Source organism: Podarcis gaigeae, assembly GCF_964106915.1.
Source record: "Podarcis gaigeae genome assembly, chromosome: 10".
Lineage (NCBI taxonomy): Eukaryota > Metazoa > Chordata > Lepidosauria > Squamata > Lacertidae > Podarcis > Podarcis gaigeae.
Window position 1 is genome coordinate 30,520,028 of NC_139686.1, and position 19,663 is coordinate 30,539,690.

A 19,663-nucleotide genomic window follows, 5' to 3' on the forward strand; every position below is an offset into this window, starting at 1 on the left:
TATTGAGTATTTATTGCAAATATTGGTGACCTCCATTTTCGTGTTGTTTCATGGGTGGCATGGAATTTTAGGTATGCAGAGGCACTGAGGAATAAAAGGAAATATGGTCAGCATTTTTCGATAGTTACCTAACTGCTCTTTATTTCTGGGGCTAATGCTTTGCTTTCAGTGCTTAACTCAGATGCATTGGTTTCAAATATTCAATAAATCAAGCTGCAATTTTAAATAATGAAAATATTAACCACATTTAAAATACAAAGATGTAAACAACAATTTATTTTTCATAACAAGAATAACAGGTAAACATCTCTTTAAATTAAAACATTACTTCAGCTCTAAACTATGAGATCTAGCGAATTATGTAAAGCTGATGAGTAAGGCAAGATACATAACAGATCCATGGTTCCTTAATTAAGTTGCCATTGTGAGTGCCAGGGTCAGCTTCAGCAGTCTGGGGGAGCTGCCAAGATTTTGCTCATATTTTGCATGGAAGCCACCATATTTGTCAACTCACTACTGATAGTATGCAGCTCCTTTGCCATACTGCAGAAGTCCCCTCTAAGTCCACAAACAGCGTTTTTAATCTCTTCCAAAAGGGTCATGGCTTTTTGTTCAGTGTTCGTACAAAGGAAGTGTGTACCCGGCAGATCAGCGGCAGGAGACTCAATTGCGGCAGCCACAGGGTGTGTATCATGCACCACATTGTCTTCCCAACTCTCAGAATAAGCGCGGCAAGTTCTACGCCTACAACTATCAATGTTTTTGACCGGACATTTTGAATTATCTGGAAGAAGACTTAGGATGTTAGCATTTTCAAATACATCAGGCACTTGGCAGGGAGATAAGGAATTTGCAATCCTTTCTTTGAGATCGTTAAAGAAAAGAGAAGGCAGTCCATGTGGTGGTGTGAGCATATAAGAAGGTCCACGGGAAGGAAAACAATGAGGCTGTGGGGTGTTGTTTGGAACGGCTGACTCAGGGGATGACATTGAGAAAGTGGAAAAGGAGGATGTTGTTCCCATTGAGCCGGCAGAGTCTGAAATGTACATGAAAGAAAAGTACGTAATGTTATACATTATTTGCCAAAAGTAGATATTCATTTTTAAGACCCCCTGGACTGTGCTAGCATCTTACTGAAAATAAATGGAAGTATCTTAACCTACAATGTGCCATGTTTAAAGAAACAACAAACAAACTGAAAGCAAAACATGGCATTCAATACACAGTGGAATCTGGAGCTTAAGATAGTGAGATTTATTTATTTATTACCTGGATCAGCTGTTCATCCAGATGGGGCTTGTCCATTTACATTATTGGATATGCAAGTTCAAGGAACAGGTCTTAGGAACTTCCCCTGAAACAGCAGAATGCTGGCAATGGATATGCCTTAAAGTGATCAGGCCTTTTATCCCCATCTAATCAATACATGGAATGAGAGAAGGGCATTTATTCTTTCGCCTCAGGCAATTTTACAGCCACCCAAAGCTGCTCCTGAATGGCAACGCTCCACACAGCCAGACTGCAATTGTACTGTGTCCAGTGTGAGGGTCTGCTCAATAGTGTGGAACTTATGGCAATTGACACAAGAGGTGTTCCATGTGAATGCAGTGAAGTTTGTAGAGAGGTCCGTTGCAACATCATTGGGTATGCTCTGGCCGCCTCCTGTGTTCCCCTGCCCCTCTCTCCCCCTGCCCCAATCCCTTTTCATTTCTCCCCATAACCTCAGCATTCCTTTCCTCCTCATATCCCTTTAATCTCCTTTTCCTCACACTAAAGAAGTCAATTTTGTGTTTTATTTTCAAGACTCATGAACAGGGCTGGTCCAATACAAATTGCTGCCTGAGGTGAAGGACAAAATGCCTCCCCTTCCTGTTCCATATAAAGAAGCTAAGAGGGGTAGCAGGTGAAACTTGCTTCAACACTGACTGCATACACACCTTACTTTAAAAGCACATTCCCTCCAACCACCCCAAGAATCCTGAAAACTGTACTTTGTAAGAATGTCAGGAACTGTAGCTCTGTGAGAGGTGAACTACAGTCCCCAGGATTCATGGGGAGTACCTGAAATGTATGGTGTGTATGCAGCCACTGGTGATGATGGGACAGTGTACTCCACTGTATCTGAGGGCATAGAGCAGGTCATGTGGCACACACAATTCTGTCATCCAATACCTTGCCTCTGCTACTCACCCCCCCCCAAATTACCACCTAAGGCGCCCCCACCCAGTCTTCCCAACAGTAGAGCCAGCTCTGCCCATGAACACAAAATGCTTTGTGCATAACAATTCAGCTTTTTTCATGGCTTGACATCTGGAACTCCCAAATGTTTCAGTGAGTGAGGGTGGCGGGGAAATGCTGGAAAACTTTAATTCCTTAGTTCTGACTCTTCATTTTGGGATATTCAGTAACAGACTATTACTGACATGTAGCATTTTCTGTATAGAATTTTACTCACGTTCAAAGAAAATAAATGGATACAATCTGTTCATGTGTCACAATTTTTAAAATTGTATGGTATAAAGGTCAGAATGTTAAAAGACTGGGGAAATTGATATGGTATTGCAAAAGATGACCACTAGTTTCAAATAAATAATAGTTTTGGCATGATTGTGCATGCAGTTAACATGCCTTGTTTTTATATAAAAATAATGGAAGGGAGAAATCATGACCCCATAGAGAGGGGGGGATGGTAAACCCTTCCACCATATCATGATCACTGTGAAAGTTGTTGGGCCAGATCAGACAACATGGTAGCTTTAGGGGGCGATTTTCACTCAAACTGCAGTGCAAGTGGAAAATGTTGTCCTGTTTCCCCTTTGCTGCATCCCCATTCTTGATAGGGTACCCTGCACCTGCTGTTTTCAAAGTGAAAAACAAGACATGTTAAATGCATATGCACATTTCATGCATTGTCTGGCTTGGCCCAAAATTTGTCCATCATCTTGCAAGCAAGCTATCCTTGACCTGTTTGAATTCAGTTTGCGGGAATGGACTAGTTATACAAGTTCTTACAACAGCACTAAACTCATTAAGTTTCACCTTGGCTTCTGTTATTTAATATTTACTATGAAGCTTCAGAAAGGTGCCACTAAGGCTTTGTACACATTGGCAGCTTAAAATGCAGCAAGGTCGTTTTCTCCACTGCATTTCAAGTCTCATTTTTACAATGCTGTACACAGCAAAGAGGGGGTGCTGTTGTACTCAACCAAAGGCATCAAACAGCTGAATTTCTCAAGAAACTAAAGCCTACATATAGATTGTGGATAATGGCATGTGTATTCAGCTTCAGACACCACTGGTGGTAGTCAGGGTTGGCTCACCCATGGAGCAAAGTGAGACAGGATCCACAGGGGCAGCAGATCTCACCTCCAAGAAGTGGAATCCTGCGGTGCAATCCTTGGAGACCAGAGCTCACCTCTACAGTGACCTCTTGGCAAACAGGAGGACTTTCTGGTCTCCTCCCGGCCCTAGGGAGGAAACGGTGGGGTCTGCCCTCTGGGGTTTCCTGAGCTCTGCACCCACCTGGCATGATTCACAGTGAGCCCCTTCCCCCTTCTGTTGTGACAGCCTTTGATTCCCACTTCAACCATCAGGTAAGGTTGGTTTGATTCCCCACCTCCTCTTGTTCCCAATCTAGATCTTTATCCCCCTGTTGTTCTCAATGTAAATCTTCACTCATCCCTTCTTCCGGGGGGGGGGGGGGAGAGTGCAATTTTGTGGTGCACCTCAGGTGCCAAAATATATTAGGCTGGCCTTCGGGGTAGCGCACTGGGCCTGGATTAGACAGTAATATGTATGCAGCCATGACCACTTCAAAATAATGTCCACTTGATGTCCCTTTTAAATATGATAAGAGTTTTATCTGCTGTGTAAAGAGAATGCTATAAAAGCAATTACTAGCATCATAGACGTTCACTAACAGTGTCTTAACATCTAGAATCAATGGAACCCAATCCCCTGGGTATTATTCACAAAAGTATTGCAGTTTTGCCAAAGCTATAGAGAAATAATTTGGATGGTGAAGCAACAGGCATGTTTCTATGATGGACATGGAAGCCACACGCTCACCTGGCCTTGGGGTTGGTTGGCTGCCTAAGCTGGCTGGCTGTACTGTGCTTTGCCTCAAGAAGCAGAAATTTTTCAGGCTAGATTCACTAGGTTCAAATAGTTGCTGAGAGGAAGCTGGAGTTGTGGTTTTCGTTATGCTGTTTCCCAAAGAATCAAATGTTTGAAAAGTTGGAGATTGGTAGAGGGTTTCAACAGAGGCTTCAGTCTGACAGCAAACAAAATCTGGTTTGGTGTTCTGTCTGTTGGTAGTGATAAACTCTTCTGGGCCCAATGACCAAAGATCAAGCAAAGTTTCTGCAACTTTGTGGCTGTATACACTGGACTGTGTCTTCGGAGGAGATTTAAGCATAGCTTTGGAAATAATAGAACTCTTTGATTTCCTGCCTGAATCCCATTTTGAAAAAGTTAAAGGATTTCTTTCTGAGGGATTCAAATAAGTACCTGCAAGGTAACAAAAGTTATGTCACAAAAAATAGCATTATTTTTTGAGTGGAACTATTAGTATATTATATCTTACATTATTGCCAAGTGGCCTCAAGGTGAATACAGCTAAAAAGCAGAAATATAACAACAGAAAACTACGGTATAAAAGATCATACAAGCAGCAGATAAAAGCAGTAAGACCAGCAGATAAAATCCAGACAAAACATCAATAAAACAGCAGGGTATCCAGTACTGTTAAAACTCCTAATAGGGCAAGTACATTAAATATATATAGGTAATGTAAGGGGGGGAAATGTGGGACACGGGTGGCGCTGTGGGTTAAACCACAGAGCCTAGGACTTGCCAATCAGAAAGTCGGCGGTTTGAATCCCCACGACGGGGTGAGCTCCCGCTCCTCGGTCCCTGTTCCTGCCAACCTAGCAGTTCGAAAGCACGTCAAAGTGCAAGTAGATAAATAGGTACCACTCCGGCGGGAAGGTAAACGGCGTTTCCATGAGCTGCTCTGGTTCGCCAGAAGCGGCTTAGTCATGCTGGCCACATGACCCAGAAGCTGTACGCCGGCTCCCTCGGCCAATAAAGCGAGATGAGCGCCGCAACCCCAGAGTCAGTCACGACTAGACCTAATGGTCAGGGGTCCCTTTACCTTTACCTTAAGGGGGGAAATATAATGCCTAGATAGTGTGCTATTAATTTTTCTTTGTTATTATTTATTAAATTTGTATAACACCCTCCATCCATAGATCTCAACAGTTCACAACATTAAAATATCAAAAGTTTTTCTACAAAACCACAAAATACATAACAGCACATCCACTGCCACACCTGCAGATGTAAAGGAGAAGTAGAGCTGTGTGTCATCAGCATATTGCTGACAACATACTCCAAACCTCTGGATAATCTGACTCAGTGGTTTTCATGTAGATAGCATAGAGGATACAACTGAACCCTAAGGAATCCCACACTGAAGGCTCCACGGGGCCAAAGAACACTCCCCAAGAATCACCCTCTGGAAATGCCCATCCCTATTTCAAATAAGGAAATGTCCATCCCTCTTTCAAATATCAGCCATAAAACTATACTATGACTTGAATATGACCTGATGAAACCTTGTTATTTCAAGCCTGGTTTCATGTAGCTAATCTATGTTACTGCACTTAAATATCTGTAATTATGAGCTATAATAATATTGTATTCAAATTTGTCTTGCTCAAGCTGAATGTTGATTTAGTGACTATAATACAGCCCTTAATGGCTATGTATCCTATTTAAATGCTAATCATCTAGAAGTAGTTTTCTTCCTAGGAATCTCCATATCAATTTTATTCAATTGCCTATTATACTGTTCAAATTTCAGTAAGGCAAATGAATGATCAAGAGTGATAAGGAACTAGGCTATATGCAAGCACAGCAGGGAGGGGAGGACCAAGTGCTGGAAGTGCCTGACATTAAAGATCCATAAACCTGACCTCCCACCCGAACATCAAGTTCAGGAGAATGCTTCAAGCCAAGCGTTTCATCTGGGAGGCAAACAAGGGAGCCAGTAAAAGACTTGCGTCAAAAGGAAACCTGGTCATTCCCCACCAGATTCCTGACTCTGAGATAAGGAGAAAATGCATGCGCACTATTTGAATAGCAATGCCCATCAACTTGGGGGGGGGCTGGCCCCCTCATATATTTTATGGGGGCCCTAAGAGTTGGCTTCTATACCTTTCAGTGAAAACCTCATATTCAGTCTTCACTGAGGCATTCTGCCTCAACATGACAAGCAGTGGGGAGTTTGCAGAGCTTGTAAAGCTTTCCCCTTTCTCAGTGTTCGGTACTGAAATCCACACTCATCAGCTCCTCTGACTTTCCTGAAGACTCCCAGGTGAAAGTAAAAACACTATGCTAATTTCATGTGTGCAAAATGGAAAGCTAATTTTCTGAGTGGGGGAGAAAAGGAGAACGAGTCAAGAATTATTGTGTCTGTGTAACTTGCTGGAATTCTCTGCTGTCCTAATCCATCCCACTTTCCTGCAGAGATTAGCTGTTGATTAGTTTATAGAATTTTGCACATCCCTATTTCCCTATGTGGCAAGTACTCTTTGGTGAGAGAACCCTAGCAAAGATTTAAAATCACAAAATATGCAGCAAAGTAAAATGTGGAAATATAGGCTTGAAAGCATTCCCTTCTAAGTTGCTGCCAAAGTTGTCCTCTTCCATTAGCCTAAAAAGAGAAACCACGTGTTTTACTTACAAATTCTTCAGAGGTAAAATTCATGTGCTTTTCCATACAGCAGTAAGAAAACACAGACTATAAAACTTATATTCCAAAGTAGGAAATGTTTCTAAATTATTTGTATAGAAACACAAAATTGGGCTTGTGTAAACCGTGCAGTCTGAGTCTTTTATTTCTAAAAATAAAACAAGTTACTCAACCTTAACTCCCCAGATGTTGTTAGACTACAATTCCCATACACCCCACCTTATTTGTACTCTTGCAATAAATATGCAACTTCACAGAAATTACTAGTTGCAAGGGCTTCAGACTAGCATGAGAACAAAATGTTGTTCATTTCATTGTTTAAAAAAATCAGCAGATGGATAGTGGTTTGTGCTTACTACAATCTGCACTTACTCTACTCTTTATCCCTCTGTTCTACTATCTTTGTCAGTCTGCTTAACCTTTCAAAAATATATTCCTGCTGACAAAATCAAGGATGTTTTCACAGTTTGAAACATAATGAATCTTAAAGTCTCTAGAGAGAAAGCTGATGACCCTCTTTGGAAAAATCAAATGTCATAAACTATTAGTATTATCTGACTTGTGCACATTATTTGTGGAAAGAAGCCACGTAAGGAATGAAAAGCCAGGGAAGTACTTTAGATTAAATCCAAGGCATTTTAATAACATAAAACTGTACCACTAGCATTAAGAGAAGGCAAGAGTACGTTCTCAGCAAAACAAATTAATTGAGATTTGACAGATTTGGATGTAACCCATGTTCAATTTGTTATCATTAGGGGTTATGCTGAAATTTGTCTTTAGGAAGTCTATTCTTCAAAGTGAATCCCAACCCCTAAATTAGCTTTGGTGAAAATGGAATACAGTGGTACCTTGGTTTACAACCATAATCTGTTCTGGAGGTCCGGTTGTAAACCAAAACAGGTCCTAACCCAAGGCGCTCTTTCGCCAATGGGGCCTCCAAAAAAAAAAGGGTTGTAATAAAAAAAAGGGTTGTGATCCCAAAAAAGGGACACGCACTTCCGGGTTTGACGTGGTTGTAATCCAAAACAGTTGTAAACCAAGATACCACTGTATTTCACTGTTATTATTATTTTAAAAATTAATTCTTAAATTGAAATTAACTTAATTTTGAGTGGCTCTATTCCTCCAAATATCCCAACTTTATTTCAGTCTACAAGATGGCAAGGGGTTATTATTTTCTGGCAAAATGCAGAAAAAGAAGCACTTAAGACACTTCAGTGTTACTGTAGGATACTTTCACACTCTGTGTGTGTGTGTGTGTGTGTGTGTGTGCGTGCGTGTGCATTCTCCCACCTACATAGTTTTAAAAGCAGAAATAGGTATGTTATGGAACACAATAATGAAAATCATTTCAGCTTCTAATCTGTGAGATCTTCCACAGCACAGTCCGCACCCCACCAAGGAGACAAGGCCCAGCATGAAAATAGAATCCTGGTTTCTTGAGTCCACCAGCTCCCACTGCTTACTTTTCTATCAATAATATCTACCACCTGAGACCCTTTCTGTGTTCTTGTATGACATTGTTTGTCTCTATGGCAACGGTTTGTGAGGTTATAGAGAATGCACTAAACTGTGTTAGTCACAACATGTCATGGCAGTAAATTCTACTGTTAATTTATGTTCTGTAAAATACTTTATTTTGCCAGTCATGAACCAGCCGCCAACCCATGTACTTAGTTCATCTGACGTTTTAGTACTGGGCCTTGAGGCAAAGGGATGTGACAGCCTCAGGCAGCAGAATCCACAGGAGCAGCAGAATTCAACTCCCAAGAATGCAGTTGCTGCTGTCATTGTTGTAGCAATGTGCTACAGCAATGTCCTTGAAGCCATGGGTGTAGCCAGGGTTTTTGTTAGTGGGGTCAAGACTTTGGGGGGGAGGACTTTTGTTGGGGTGGCAGAACTGACATGATTGGTTAGTTAAGTATTTCTATTGTTTTACGTGATCGGGGGGTGCAGCTGCCCCCCGGCTACGCCCATGCTTGGAGCCCAAATCTGCCACCAGCTTGGTAGCCCCCCACATGCCACCCCTACAGTGGCCTTTTGGTGAATAGGAGGTGCTGCTGGTCTTCTACCCCAGAGAGGAAATACTGAGGGCCGCCCTCTGGGATCTCCTGGGCTCTGCATCCACCTAGCATGAATCACATTAGGTGCCTCCCCCCCCTGCCCCCCACACACCAGACTTTGATTCCCACTTCAACCATTGGGTAAGGTTGATTTGATTCCCCCCTTTGTTCTCAATGTAGATCTTCTCTCACTCCTCCTTCGCTGGTGGGAGTGGGTGAAGACACCATTTTGTGGTTTGTCTCAGGTGCCAGAATGTATTGGGCCAGCCCTGGAAAGAAGTCTACAATGGTTTAAGAATTTTTGTGACTAGAATTGAGACTATTTTAAAAATAACACATTGTAAACTGGTCACATCTCTTTCTTTAGAAGAAGCAACTGTAGGGCCCCCCAATCTGGATTGGAGGGTTTTGGTTTTTTTAATCCCTTTCCATTCCTACACCATCTTCCTGATGAAAGCTGCCTTTCCTCCCAGCTGCTACTTCCTTCTGAAGGTGCAATTGAATGCAAATTCTGCCTTTGATTTTAACCTACTTGCCTTCTACTTGTTGTTTTCTACTTACTCGCATTCCAGGAGTTCCCGGCCGTTATCTTTGTATCTGTTGCCAATTCCTCTACAGGGACCTTAGTTGGAAATGTTGGTTGCACATCAGTAGTTGAGGGCTCGTCGTCACTAAAGATTATCAAGTCCTGACACACAAGAAAAACATGAAGCAATCAAGCAGAAACAGTTAATTATAAGCTACATTAAGAAAAATATTATGTGGCATTTAACATCGCAGGCAGCCAATGACAGGCGATCGATCCACCATCGTCCCTCTACTGGCATAAGAAGAGGAGTGCGGGGGGAGCGCACCGCCCTGTTCCAGCAGCGCGATCCTGGTGGGGTGCCATTGCGGCTGCCCCACTGGCCACCCTGGGCGCCATGCCCCTGCAGGTGGCGTGCCCCGCCCCCAGGACGCGCGCCAGCCCCGCCCCGCCTGCTCTCTGCCCCCCCCCCCGGTGCCAGAGCATGGAGCTCCGCCACTGCGCCCCTCCCCCGGCTTCAAGGAGATTTTCTGATCACTCAGGCCTTTTACCTAACTCATGTGGTCTAGGCTTCTCAGTTTTTAAACCAGTGGTTTAACTTGGGGGGGGGGGGTTAGCGAGTTTTTGTATTTATATAGGATTTGATTTTTATGGTTTTATATATTATTGACATTCATGTTTTTGTTGTAATTTTCTCTCCTCTGAAATAAAAACAATTATAATTATACATCAGCTACTGAAAAACAGATTACATTTTTTTTTAAAAAATAGAATTATTTTAAATAAAAATAACCATTATGGAATTAGGTACACTTTAATTGAGACAATCATGCCAAACCGTGATCATTTGAATAGTTTCCAATTATCTGTAGCCTCCTCTATGTATTCTTTATAACCAGTTCACAATTATTCACAAACAATAACTACAGGTCCTCTGATAAATATATTATGAGACACTTAACTGCTTTTCATAACATTTTAACCTATGTTTACCTTTAAAAAAAAATCCAGCTTGGCTATTCCACTAAAGTGCAGACCAATTAATTCTAATTTGTTTCTATTAATTTTATATCCAGATACTGCACCAATTTGCTGGATAACCTCAGACAGTTCCCCCAACGATTTCACAGGGTTTTGACAGCTAATCATTATACCATCTGCATCTAGTTTGATCTTAATTTTGCTGCCTCCAATTCTCTCAGCAGTTTGGCTGCTGGATGTAAATGTGAGGAGACTATACATCCCAAGGCTGTCAATAATTTAATTTATTTACATTACTTGAAGGTATCCGTGACCAATTATATTATGGCCATAGGCGCTAGTGGAGGAACGGGATGCGGAGGGAGCGGACCGCCCCCGGCACCACTATTCCGGTAGGGTGCCATTGCAACGCCCCCTCCCCGGACACACGCCACGCACCCCCGCATGCACCGGGCACCACGCCCCCACAAGTGGCGCATCACGCCCCCAGAATGCGTTCCATGCCCCTGCGGGCTGGCGCGCCAAACCCTCGCGGGTGGCATACCACGCCCCCGAGTGGCGCGTCATACTCCTGGGGGGGGGGTGCCATCCATGCCCCCTCCTGCTCTCCACCCCCGGAAGCAGAGCATGCAGCTTCGTCACTGGCCATAGGCTCATCCATACCAGCTTTGGTTGGTAAGACAGATATGGCCATTCCTGGATCAGGACAGCTCGAATACAGCTGTCTATGCATTGGTAATCACGTGGTTGAATTAAAATTCTGGCTTTAATCATAAACTGTGTCGTATTACAATATTTGCTGGGTTTCTGATGAGATCTCTCACACACAAGTGCTAAAATTTAGAGATGATTTATTTATTTATTATTTTATTTATCTTTTTATTTTTATTTGGGGCTGGCCTTATCTGAGATACTTTTTAATAATGGTAGGAAAGCTTTAAAACCATGGAAGGTTAATGAACATAGTGCTGGAAGCAAACTCAACCTTTTCTACAAGAGAAAAACAACTAAGCAGGTGTCAAGTGAAGTGCTAAAACTGGTACAAAAAACACTGTACAACCACAGGTGTAGCTAACTGTATTCAGCACTGTGTAAACCACAGCTTTTGAAGCAATCCTAAGCATTGCTTGTTTTTGTTTTTGCTTGCAGTTAAATCAACCTGTTGCCAGTGGTGTGTTTTTTAAAGGTATTTAATTCAAGTATTGTCACTTAAATTGAAGCTTGCATTTTTAAAGTAGTCCTGCTACTTTTGTTGTGTAAAATAATGCACAGGAGATTGGCATCACTTTTGATGCAGGTATAATTTTGATTTGACATATTGATATTACAAGTATATTATATTCCAGGGCGTGTTTGAAGATGATTAATTTGGACACAAGGAAGTAGGACAGCATTTCACAAGAGAAAGTGAATGGAAGTTAAGAGCTGAAAGCCATAGAATCCAAAAACATGTGTGTTAACTAACTCCTCTTAGAGGAACATTTCAAAGCTGACATATTTTATTATACCATCGTACAGCATACACATAAGTCCCCTTCACATATGTATTAAGTTCCAACCTTTACCAAAAGGTACACCCATTATTTTATATCAGACTGTGCAACTCTGCTATGATTGTGACAGAACATGGTTCGTTATTTTTTCAAATTACTTTTATTACTTTTCCAAATGATTACAAATCAAACCAAATTAAATTAATTTAATGCAATTTCTTAAAATCAGGTTTCCCGCTCCTGTTCTGAACATATGATCATCATCATTGCCGCAGTTGACATCCTTCACTTGCCGTCAAACATTCTTCTAGCACCTCTGTTGCATCTTATAAATGAGTACAGTGGTACCTCAGGTTAAGTACTTAATTTGTTCCGGAGGTCCATACTTAACCTGAAACTGTTCTTAACCTGAAGCACCACTTTAGCTAATGGGGCCTCCTGCTGCTACCGTGCCGCCGGAGCACAATTTCTCTTCTCATCCAGAAGCAAAGTTCTTAACCTGAGGTACTATTTCTGGGTTAGTGGAGTCTGTAACCTGAAGCGTATGTAACACGAGGTACCACTGTAATCCGTTTCACGTGTGTAGTCCTTCATATAGACCTGGTGTGCTGGGAGAGTTAATTATTATCATCCATTGTTCAGTTCTTTGCAGTGTTCATCTGTATGGTAAAAGGTCACATTCCATTCCTTCCGCTGTTTACCGACCAGTGCACAAGCTGTGGCCATAAATAACTCGCTGAGTGCATACCTAGTCTCCCGTCACTAAAATTCCGCTCTGTAATCCTTCCTTGGCACACAGTTGAAAAAAAGATATTTTCTCAATTTCAGCCTCTTTGCCAGATCTGTTCAGCAGCCTTTCATTCTTTTATCACTGCACCAACAGCACTCCTAGTCCAGTCCAGGAATAATTTTAAATAAAGTCCATTCAACCTCGGTTGAGGTAGGAGGGCATAGTAAAACCTTGATAAATTCCTTGTTGAGCATAAACCAAAAGCCTCCCCCCTCTTTTCCAAGGTAACAAACAGAATAACATAACAGTAGCTACACACATCTCTTTCATTTTGCAGGGGTGTACAAGAAGAAAGGAGACCATTTGAAAACTATATGAAAGCACAAAGCACCTTGTCCTCCCCCTTCCTTCCTCGGCTGTGTAAGGATTCTCAAGCTTCAAAAAAAAAACATTCAAGTACCTTCAAAGAGCCAAGCCCAGTCCTTTCGTTAGCTGGCTGATTGCAGCCCTTTAGCATATGTTGGTCCAGGGGTGCCTCTTGATTAATACCAATTGTCCAAATTATAGAGGAACCAAGCGCAAATCATGCCAGAGACGGAGACTCATCCATGGCAGGGACACACTCCCAGGTCGCACCAGCTCTGCCTTTCAAGTTGGCAGACACAGGCTTGAGCGGCATAGTGGGATGCAGGGAGCTCCCCAGACCCCACTGGGGACCATTGCCAGGATTTTTGCCTCATGAATCCTGGCTTTCCCCTGCCTGAACCTCCTCGCTGCCCACAGAGGAGTGCCCACCATTGACTCATGACAAAGCCGGACACCAGAACCAAGTGTTTGTTAAAACTCTTCAGCAGAATCAGCTCAAACCAGCCTAAGAAAAATTAATTAGCCAATGTGATGATGACTAGCTTTAACAAACATGGAAGGTAAATTATATTATGGTGTCATCAATAAGGAAACTAACCATTTCCAAATGAGCTGATAAATTAAGTTTCCTTTGAACAGCAATTGATTTGGGGCCTCACTTACCAAGAAGTCTTGCTTGCATAATTATATAGTTCTAAGTTACACTTGTACTGCCTGTTCTGGAATTCTATTCCATGGAGCCTTGCTTAGATTCATGCAGCATTAAATTTTAATGCAACCATAACTTCAATCGCTTCTTTTTATCAAATGTGAATACTGCTGCAGAGTAGGTATAATATTGACAGGAAATGCAGTATAATGAGCAATAAAAAGGAGACTAAAGTTTATAAAATGTATCTTACAGTGATATCAGCTTTCTTTTAAACAGTCCTGTGGAAGCCTTGTGAAATGACTAGGGAACAGTAGTAAGTGTTCTAATAGAGAGTAGTGCTGAGTTGTTATTGTGCAAAATGTGTTCCTTTCTGTTTTATACCACTACATTAGTCTCCTGCTTTGACTTTCCTATCTTTTAGAATTTTTCTCCTCTTCTTCTAGCATGAAGAAAATATAGATAGATACAGAGATTTGGAACAATTATATATCTTCCTTGTTGTATGTTTGTGAACTCCAAGCTTATAAGTCACTCTTTACTTCTGTGAATCCAGTCTATCAGCCTCTACAACAAATTCTTCTGTCCCCATTCAAAATGATGGGAAACCAGGGTTTCCTGATACATAAATGAGCCCTGGTGAGCCTCAAACGAAAGGAAAGGAAAGGAAGCAAAAGGAAAGTCCAATGCTGTAAAGAAAAATATTGCATAGGAACCTGGAATGTAAGAACCATGAACCTGGGTAAGTTGGATGTGGTCAAAAATGAGGTGGCAAGAATAAATATTGACATCCTGGGCATCAGTGAACTAAAATGGACGGGAATGGGCAAATTCAGTTCGGATGACTATCATATCTACTACTGTGGGCAAGAAACCCGTAAAAGAAATGGAGTGGCCCTCATAGTCAACAAAAGAGTGGCGAAAGCTGTACTGGGATGCAGTCTCAAAAATGATAGAATGATCTCGATACGAATCCAAGGCAGACCTTTTAACATCACAGTAATCCAAGTTTATGCACCAACTACTGGTGCTGAAGAAAGTGAAATTGACCAATTCTATGAAGACTTACAAGACCTTATAGAAGTGACACCAAAGAAGGATGTTCTTCTCATTATAGGGGATTGGAAGTAGGGAATCAAGAGATAAAAGGAACAACTGGCAAGTTTGGCCTTGGAGATCAAAACAAAGCAGGGCAAAGCCTAATAGAATTCTGTCAAGAGAACAAGCTGGTCATCACAAACACACTTTTGCAACAACACAAGAGACGACTCTACACGTGGACATCACCAGATGGACAACATCGAAATCAGATTGATTATATTCTCTGCAGCCAAAGATGGAGAAGCTCTATACAGTCAACAAAAACAAGACCGGGAGCTGACTGTGGCTCAGATCATCAGCTTCTTATAGCAAAATTCAAGCTTAAACTGAAGAAAGTAGGAAAAACCACTGTCTGACCAAAAGTAGGCTGTCCAACGAGGCCTTACAAATAGCGTGAGAGAGAAGGCAAGCAAAATGCGAGGGAGATAGTGAAAGATACACGAAATTGAATGCAGATTTCCAAAGAATAGCAAGGAGAGACAAGAAGGCCTTCTTAAAAGAGCAATGCAAAGAAATAGAGGAAAACAACAGAATGGGAAGAACCAGAGATCTGTTCAAGAAAATCGGAAATATGAAAGGAACATTTCGTACAAAGATTACCATAATAAAGGACAAAAGTGGTAAGGACCTAACAGAAGCAGAAGACATCAAGAAGAGGTGGCAAGAATACACAAAGGAATTATACCAGAAAGATATGGATGTCTCGTACACCCCAGGTAGTGTGGTTGCTGACCTTGAGCCAGACATCCTGGAGAGTGAAGTCAAATGGGCCTTAGAAAGCACTGCAAATAACAAGGCCAGTGGAAGTGATGGTATTCCAGCTGAACTATTTAAAATTTTAAAAGATGATGCTGTTAAGGTGCTACACTCAATATGCCAGCAAGTTTGGAAAACTCAGCAGTGGCTAGAGGATTGGAGAAGATCAGTCTACATCCCAATCCCAAAGAAAGGCAGTGCCAAAGAGTGCTCCAACTACCGCACAATTGCACTCATTTCACACGTTAGCAAGGTTATGCTTAAAATTCTACAAGGAAGGCTCAAGCAGTATGTGGACTGAGAACTCCCAGAAGTGCAAGCTGGATTTAGAAGAGGCAGAGGAACCAGAGACTAAATTGCAAACATGCGCTGGATTATGGAGAAAGCTAGAGAGTTCCAGAAAGACATCTGCTTCTGCTTCATTGACTATGCAAAAGCCTTTGACTGCGTCGACCACAGCAAACTATGGCAAGTTCTTAAAGAAATGGGAGTGCCTGATCACCTCATCTGTCTCCTGAGAAATCTCTATGTGGGACAAGAAGCTACAGTTAGAACTGGATATGGAACAACTGATTGGTTCAAAATTGGGAAAGGAGTACGACAAGGCTGTATATTGTCTCCCTGCTTATTTAACTTATATGCAGAATTCATCACGTGAAAGGCTGGGCTGGATGAATCTGAAGCCGGAATTAAGATTGCCGGAAGAGATATCAACAACCTCAGATATGCAGATGACACAACCTTGATGGCAGAAAGTGAGGAGGAATTAAAGAACCTTTTATTGAGGGTGAAAGAGGAGAGCGCAAAATATGGTCTGAAGCTCAACATCAAAAAAACGAAGATCATGGCCACTGGTCCTATCACCTCCTGGCAAATAGAAGGGGAAGAAATGGAGGCAGTAAGAGATTTTACTTTCTTGGGCTCCATGATCACTGCAGATGGTGACAGCAGTCACGAAATTAAAAGACGCCTGCTTCTTGGGAGAAAAGCAATGACAAACCTAGACAGCATCTTAAAAAGTAGAGACATCACCTTGCCAACAAAGGTCCGTATAGTAAAAGCTATGGTTTTCCCAGTAGTGATGTATGGAAGTGAGAGCTGGACCATAAAGAAGGCTGATTGCCGAAGAATTGATGCTTTTGAATTATGGTGCTGGAGGAGACTCTTGAGAGTCCCATGGACTGCAAGAAGATCAAACGTATCCATTCTTAAGGAAATCAGCCCTGAGTGCTCACTGGAAGGACAGATCGTGAAGCTGAAGCTCCAATACTTTGGCCACCTCATGAGAAGAGAAGACTCCCTGGAAAAGACCCTGATGTTGGGAAAGATGGAGGGCACAAGGAGAAGGGGACGACAGAGGATGAGATGGTTGGATGGTGTTCTTGAAGCTACCAGCATGAGTTTGACCAAACTGCGGGAGGCAGTGGAGGACAGAGTGCCTGGCGTGCTCTGGTCCATGGGATCATGAAGAGTCGGACACGACTAAACGACTAAACAACAACAACAAGAGCCTCAAACTCTTACGCTTCCCCCTCTCCACTCCGCTTCTCTTTTCAGTTACCAGAGGGGAGAGGATTGGAAACATCTTCTTCCACTTTTGAACTAACAGTTTTCCACACTGCCTGAACTTGGAGAAGCATGGTTTGCTTAGGTCACAGAGCCTTTTGGGCCTGTGAGTGCATTTGAAAAGCAGAAAAACTGTTTGGGGCAGCATATGCACAATGCAACCATGCACACATATGGGTATGATCTCAGAAACATCACAACCACATGCACACACACCCAAACCTAATTATTTTGGGATGGGAGGGAATCTTCCTGAAGACTGAGTGCAGCTGGGGAGGCAACAGTTAACCTTCCTTTCCCATCTGCAGTCGCCAGGAAGCCGCCTCCCTCCCCTGCTTTAAAAAAAAGGCTTGAAATAAGACATCTAAGGAAGCCCAACTGCAGCATATTTGGGGGGGGAGGCCACAGCTGGGCAAGAAAGGGGTAATCCTCCCTCAAAATCACTCCCTCCCCCCTCACAAAAAAATGGGCTGGAAAGAAACCTATTATAGCCAATGGAGGGATTCTTGGAAGCCTAATTGTGTCACAGGAGGGAATCACAGTGGAGTAAAGGGAGGTTGATTCTTTCCTCCCAGTTTGTAAACCCACTCCATAATCCTATACCCCAGTCAAGCTTGAAAACAGCTTTCTACTGGCTACAATAGAAGGCTTATTTCAAGCTTAATTTGAAGGGAGGAGAGGAGGAATATGAGGAGACTGGACCCTGTGCAGAGCCGACCCACCAATAAGGTGGGGTGAAGCACCCGCCCTCAGGTGGTGGAAGCCCCACCACTTTTGCTGCCTTGTGGAACACTCCTCCCCTCACCAAGTTTGGAGAAAGGGGGGCGGGGGACACGTTCCCCTTTTGCCTTAGGTGGCAACACGGGATGAGCCACCCCTGGCCTTGTAAGTGCTCACGAAACCTTCTGAAAGTGCATGTATGCCCACGGGTGCCACGCTGCCAATCCATGGTTTAAACTATGGTTAGTGAGAGCAAGTCAGAATCAAACGATGGTAACAAAGCCTGCCTTGTTGTGAAACCACCTTTTGAACAAACCAACCAGAGTTCCCCCATAGTTCAGAAATCACAGGGAACTATGGTTTGTTTAAATTTGGAAAGGAAAGCCTTGGTTTGCCTCCATGCAAGCACAAAAGAGAAGGAGACAGGAGGGAGCCCATATGAGCCCAAGGCTTGCTGGGGCTCAGTCTCAGGGTGTAAAACTAAAATTTCCCATTACATTTGAACAGCACCTTTAAAATGCAAGTAGTCCTAGATTAGTAGTGATTGGAAAGAAAGGTTAAGAAACAAATCAGAGTTAACTCTAGCAATAACACATTTTACACTTGAACAAAATACAATAAAAGTTGAGAATAATAAGTATAGTTACTTTCTCATTAGGTTAGAAGTAGTAGGAATATATTCACAAGGGGAAATTCATTTTTTGACAGAATATTAAAGTTTCCAGGTATTAGTATGGAGATTGGAAGATCAACACTGTGAAATTTGACTAGAGGGCTAGAGTTTTTGGAGGACCAACTTATTAGATTTAAGGGAAAACAAGGATTAACAGTGATAGATTCACTAGACTGAGAGAAGTATGTTTGGTATTTCACAGCAGATGGAATAAGAAAAGCAATTTTCCTCCCACCAGCATGACTTTGTTATTTATGCATCATGATGCCAGAAATTATTCCTAAAACCTATTACTGAATAATTCCTCAATAAAATATACTTTTGCATATAGGTAAGAAATTAAGGCTGCAATGCTACATCCACCTACCTGAGAGCAGGCCCAACTGAGCTCAATGGGACTTAGTTTTGAGTAGACATGTGCAGGATTGCACTGCCAATGACCTTTAATAGAAGGATAAATTCCTTCACAATATATGATTTCCTAATTTTCTCACTGAAGCTTCTATTAGAGTTTGAACTGTTCCCACAAAACAAAGGGAATCAATTACAGCCATGCGGGGAGAAATCAAAGGTAGCTAGCTACTCAACTGGATTTGGTTACCAACATGTTTTGAGGAGGCTCTTTATCAAGGGGAATTTTTTTACACTCAATGAAAACTATTTGTGACCATGTTTAAGCTGCAACACACCAAAGCAGACATCTATGAAGCAAGTGCGTGCAGTTAGGCAGATAGAGATCTGTTCCAGTTCTCCTTTTTTAAATCCAAATTAGGTCTTTGTTTGTTCTCTCTGCAGCCAGGGATGATGACTGAAGCTGGATAAGACTGATGTAAGAATGTTCAGTAGATTTTCCAGTGCTTGTTTCTACTAATGTAGTTAAGATTAACCACAATTTTGGTTGCAACATTAGATTGTGGTTAATTGAAATTGGAAACCACACAAGAGGAGGACAGCTAAAGCAGTGCAGTAGTCCAAGGCTTGTGCATGTAGCAGTAACCCATTTTTTCATAACGTCCAGACCAGACCACTGTGTTAATTCCTTATTTTTAAAACAGGAAATAAATGCATTTTCTCAAGCATCATGACACAGTACAATATCTGGGTCAATATTGACATAAATGGTGATTGAAGTGATCCTTAATTAGTCAGCAGCAGTGACTTGAAACTGTGAGGCACTTCATACAAGTAAGAAGTATGATTAATTATGAACATTGAAAAGGGAGGAAAGAGCATACTGCTCAGAAATGAAATCTCTATTATGTGCATGGAAAACAAAACA

At 42.1% G+C, this 19,663-nt stretch overlaps 1 protein-coding gene across 4 annotated transcripts in view; it reads right to left on the reverse strand.

Moving 5' to 3' along the window:
- Positions 1-246: 246 nt before the first annotated feature.
- Positions 247-19,663, reverse strand: part of ENTHD1 (ENTH domain containing 1) — a 33,681-nt gene continuing 14,264 nt past the window's right edge. For all 4 annotated transcript variants that reach the window (XM_083701736.1, XM_083701737.1, XM_083701738.1 and 1 more), the window contains 3 exons: positions 9,385-9,511; positions 4,069-4,509; positions 247-1,036 (listed from right to left, as the gene is read on the reverse strand). In XM_083701736.1, coding sequence (XP_083557862.1) covers positions 444-1,036; positions 4,069-4,509; positions 9,385-9,511 — 1,161 coding nt within the window. In that variant the 3' untranslated portion in view covers positions 247-443. The remainder of the gene's footprint in view (positions 1,037-4,068; positions 4,510-9,384; positions 9,512-19,663) is intronic.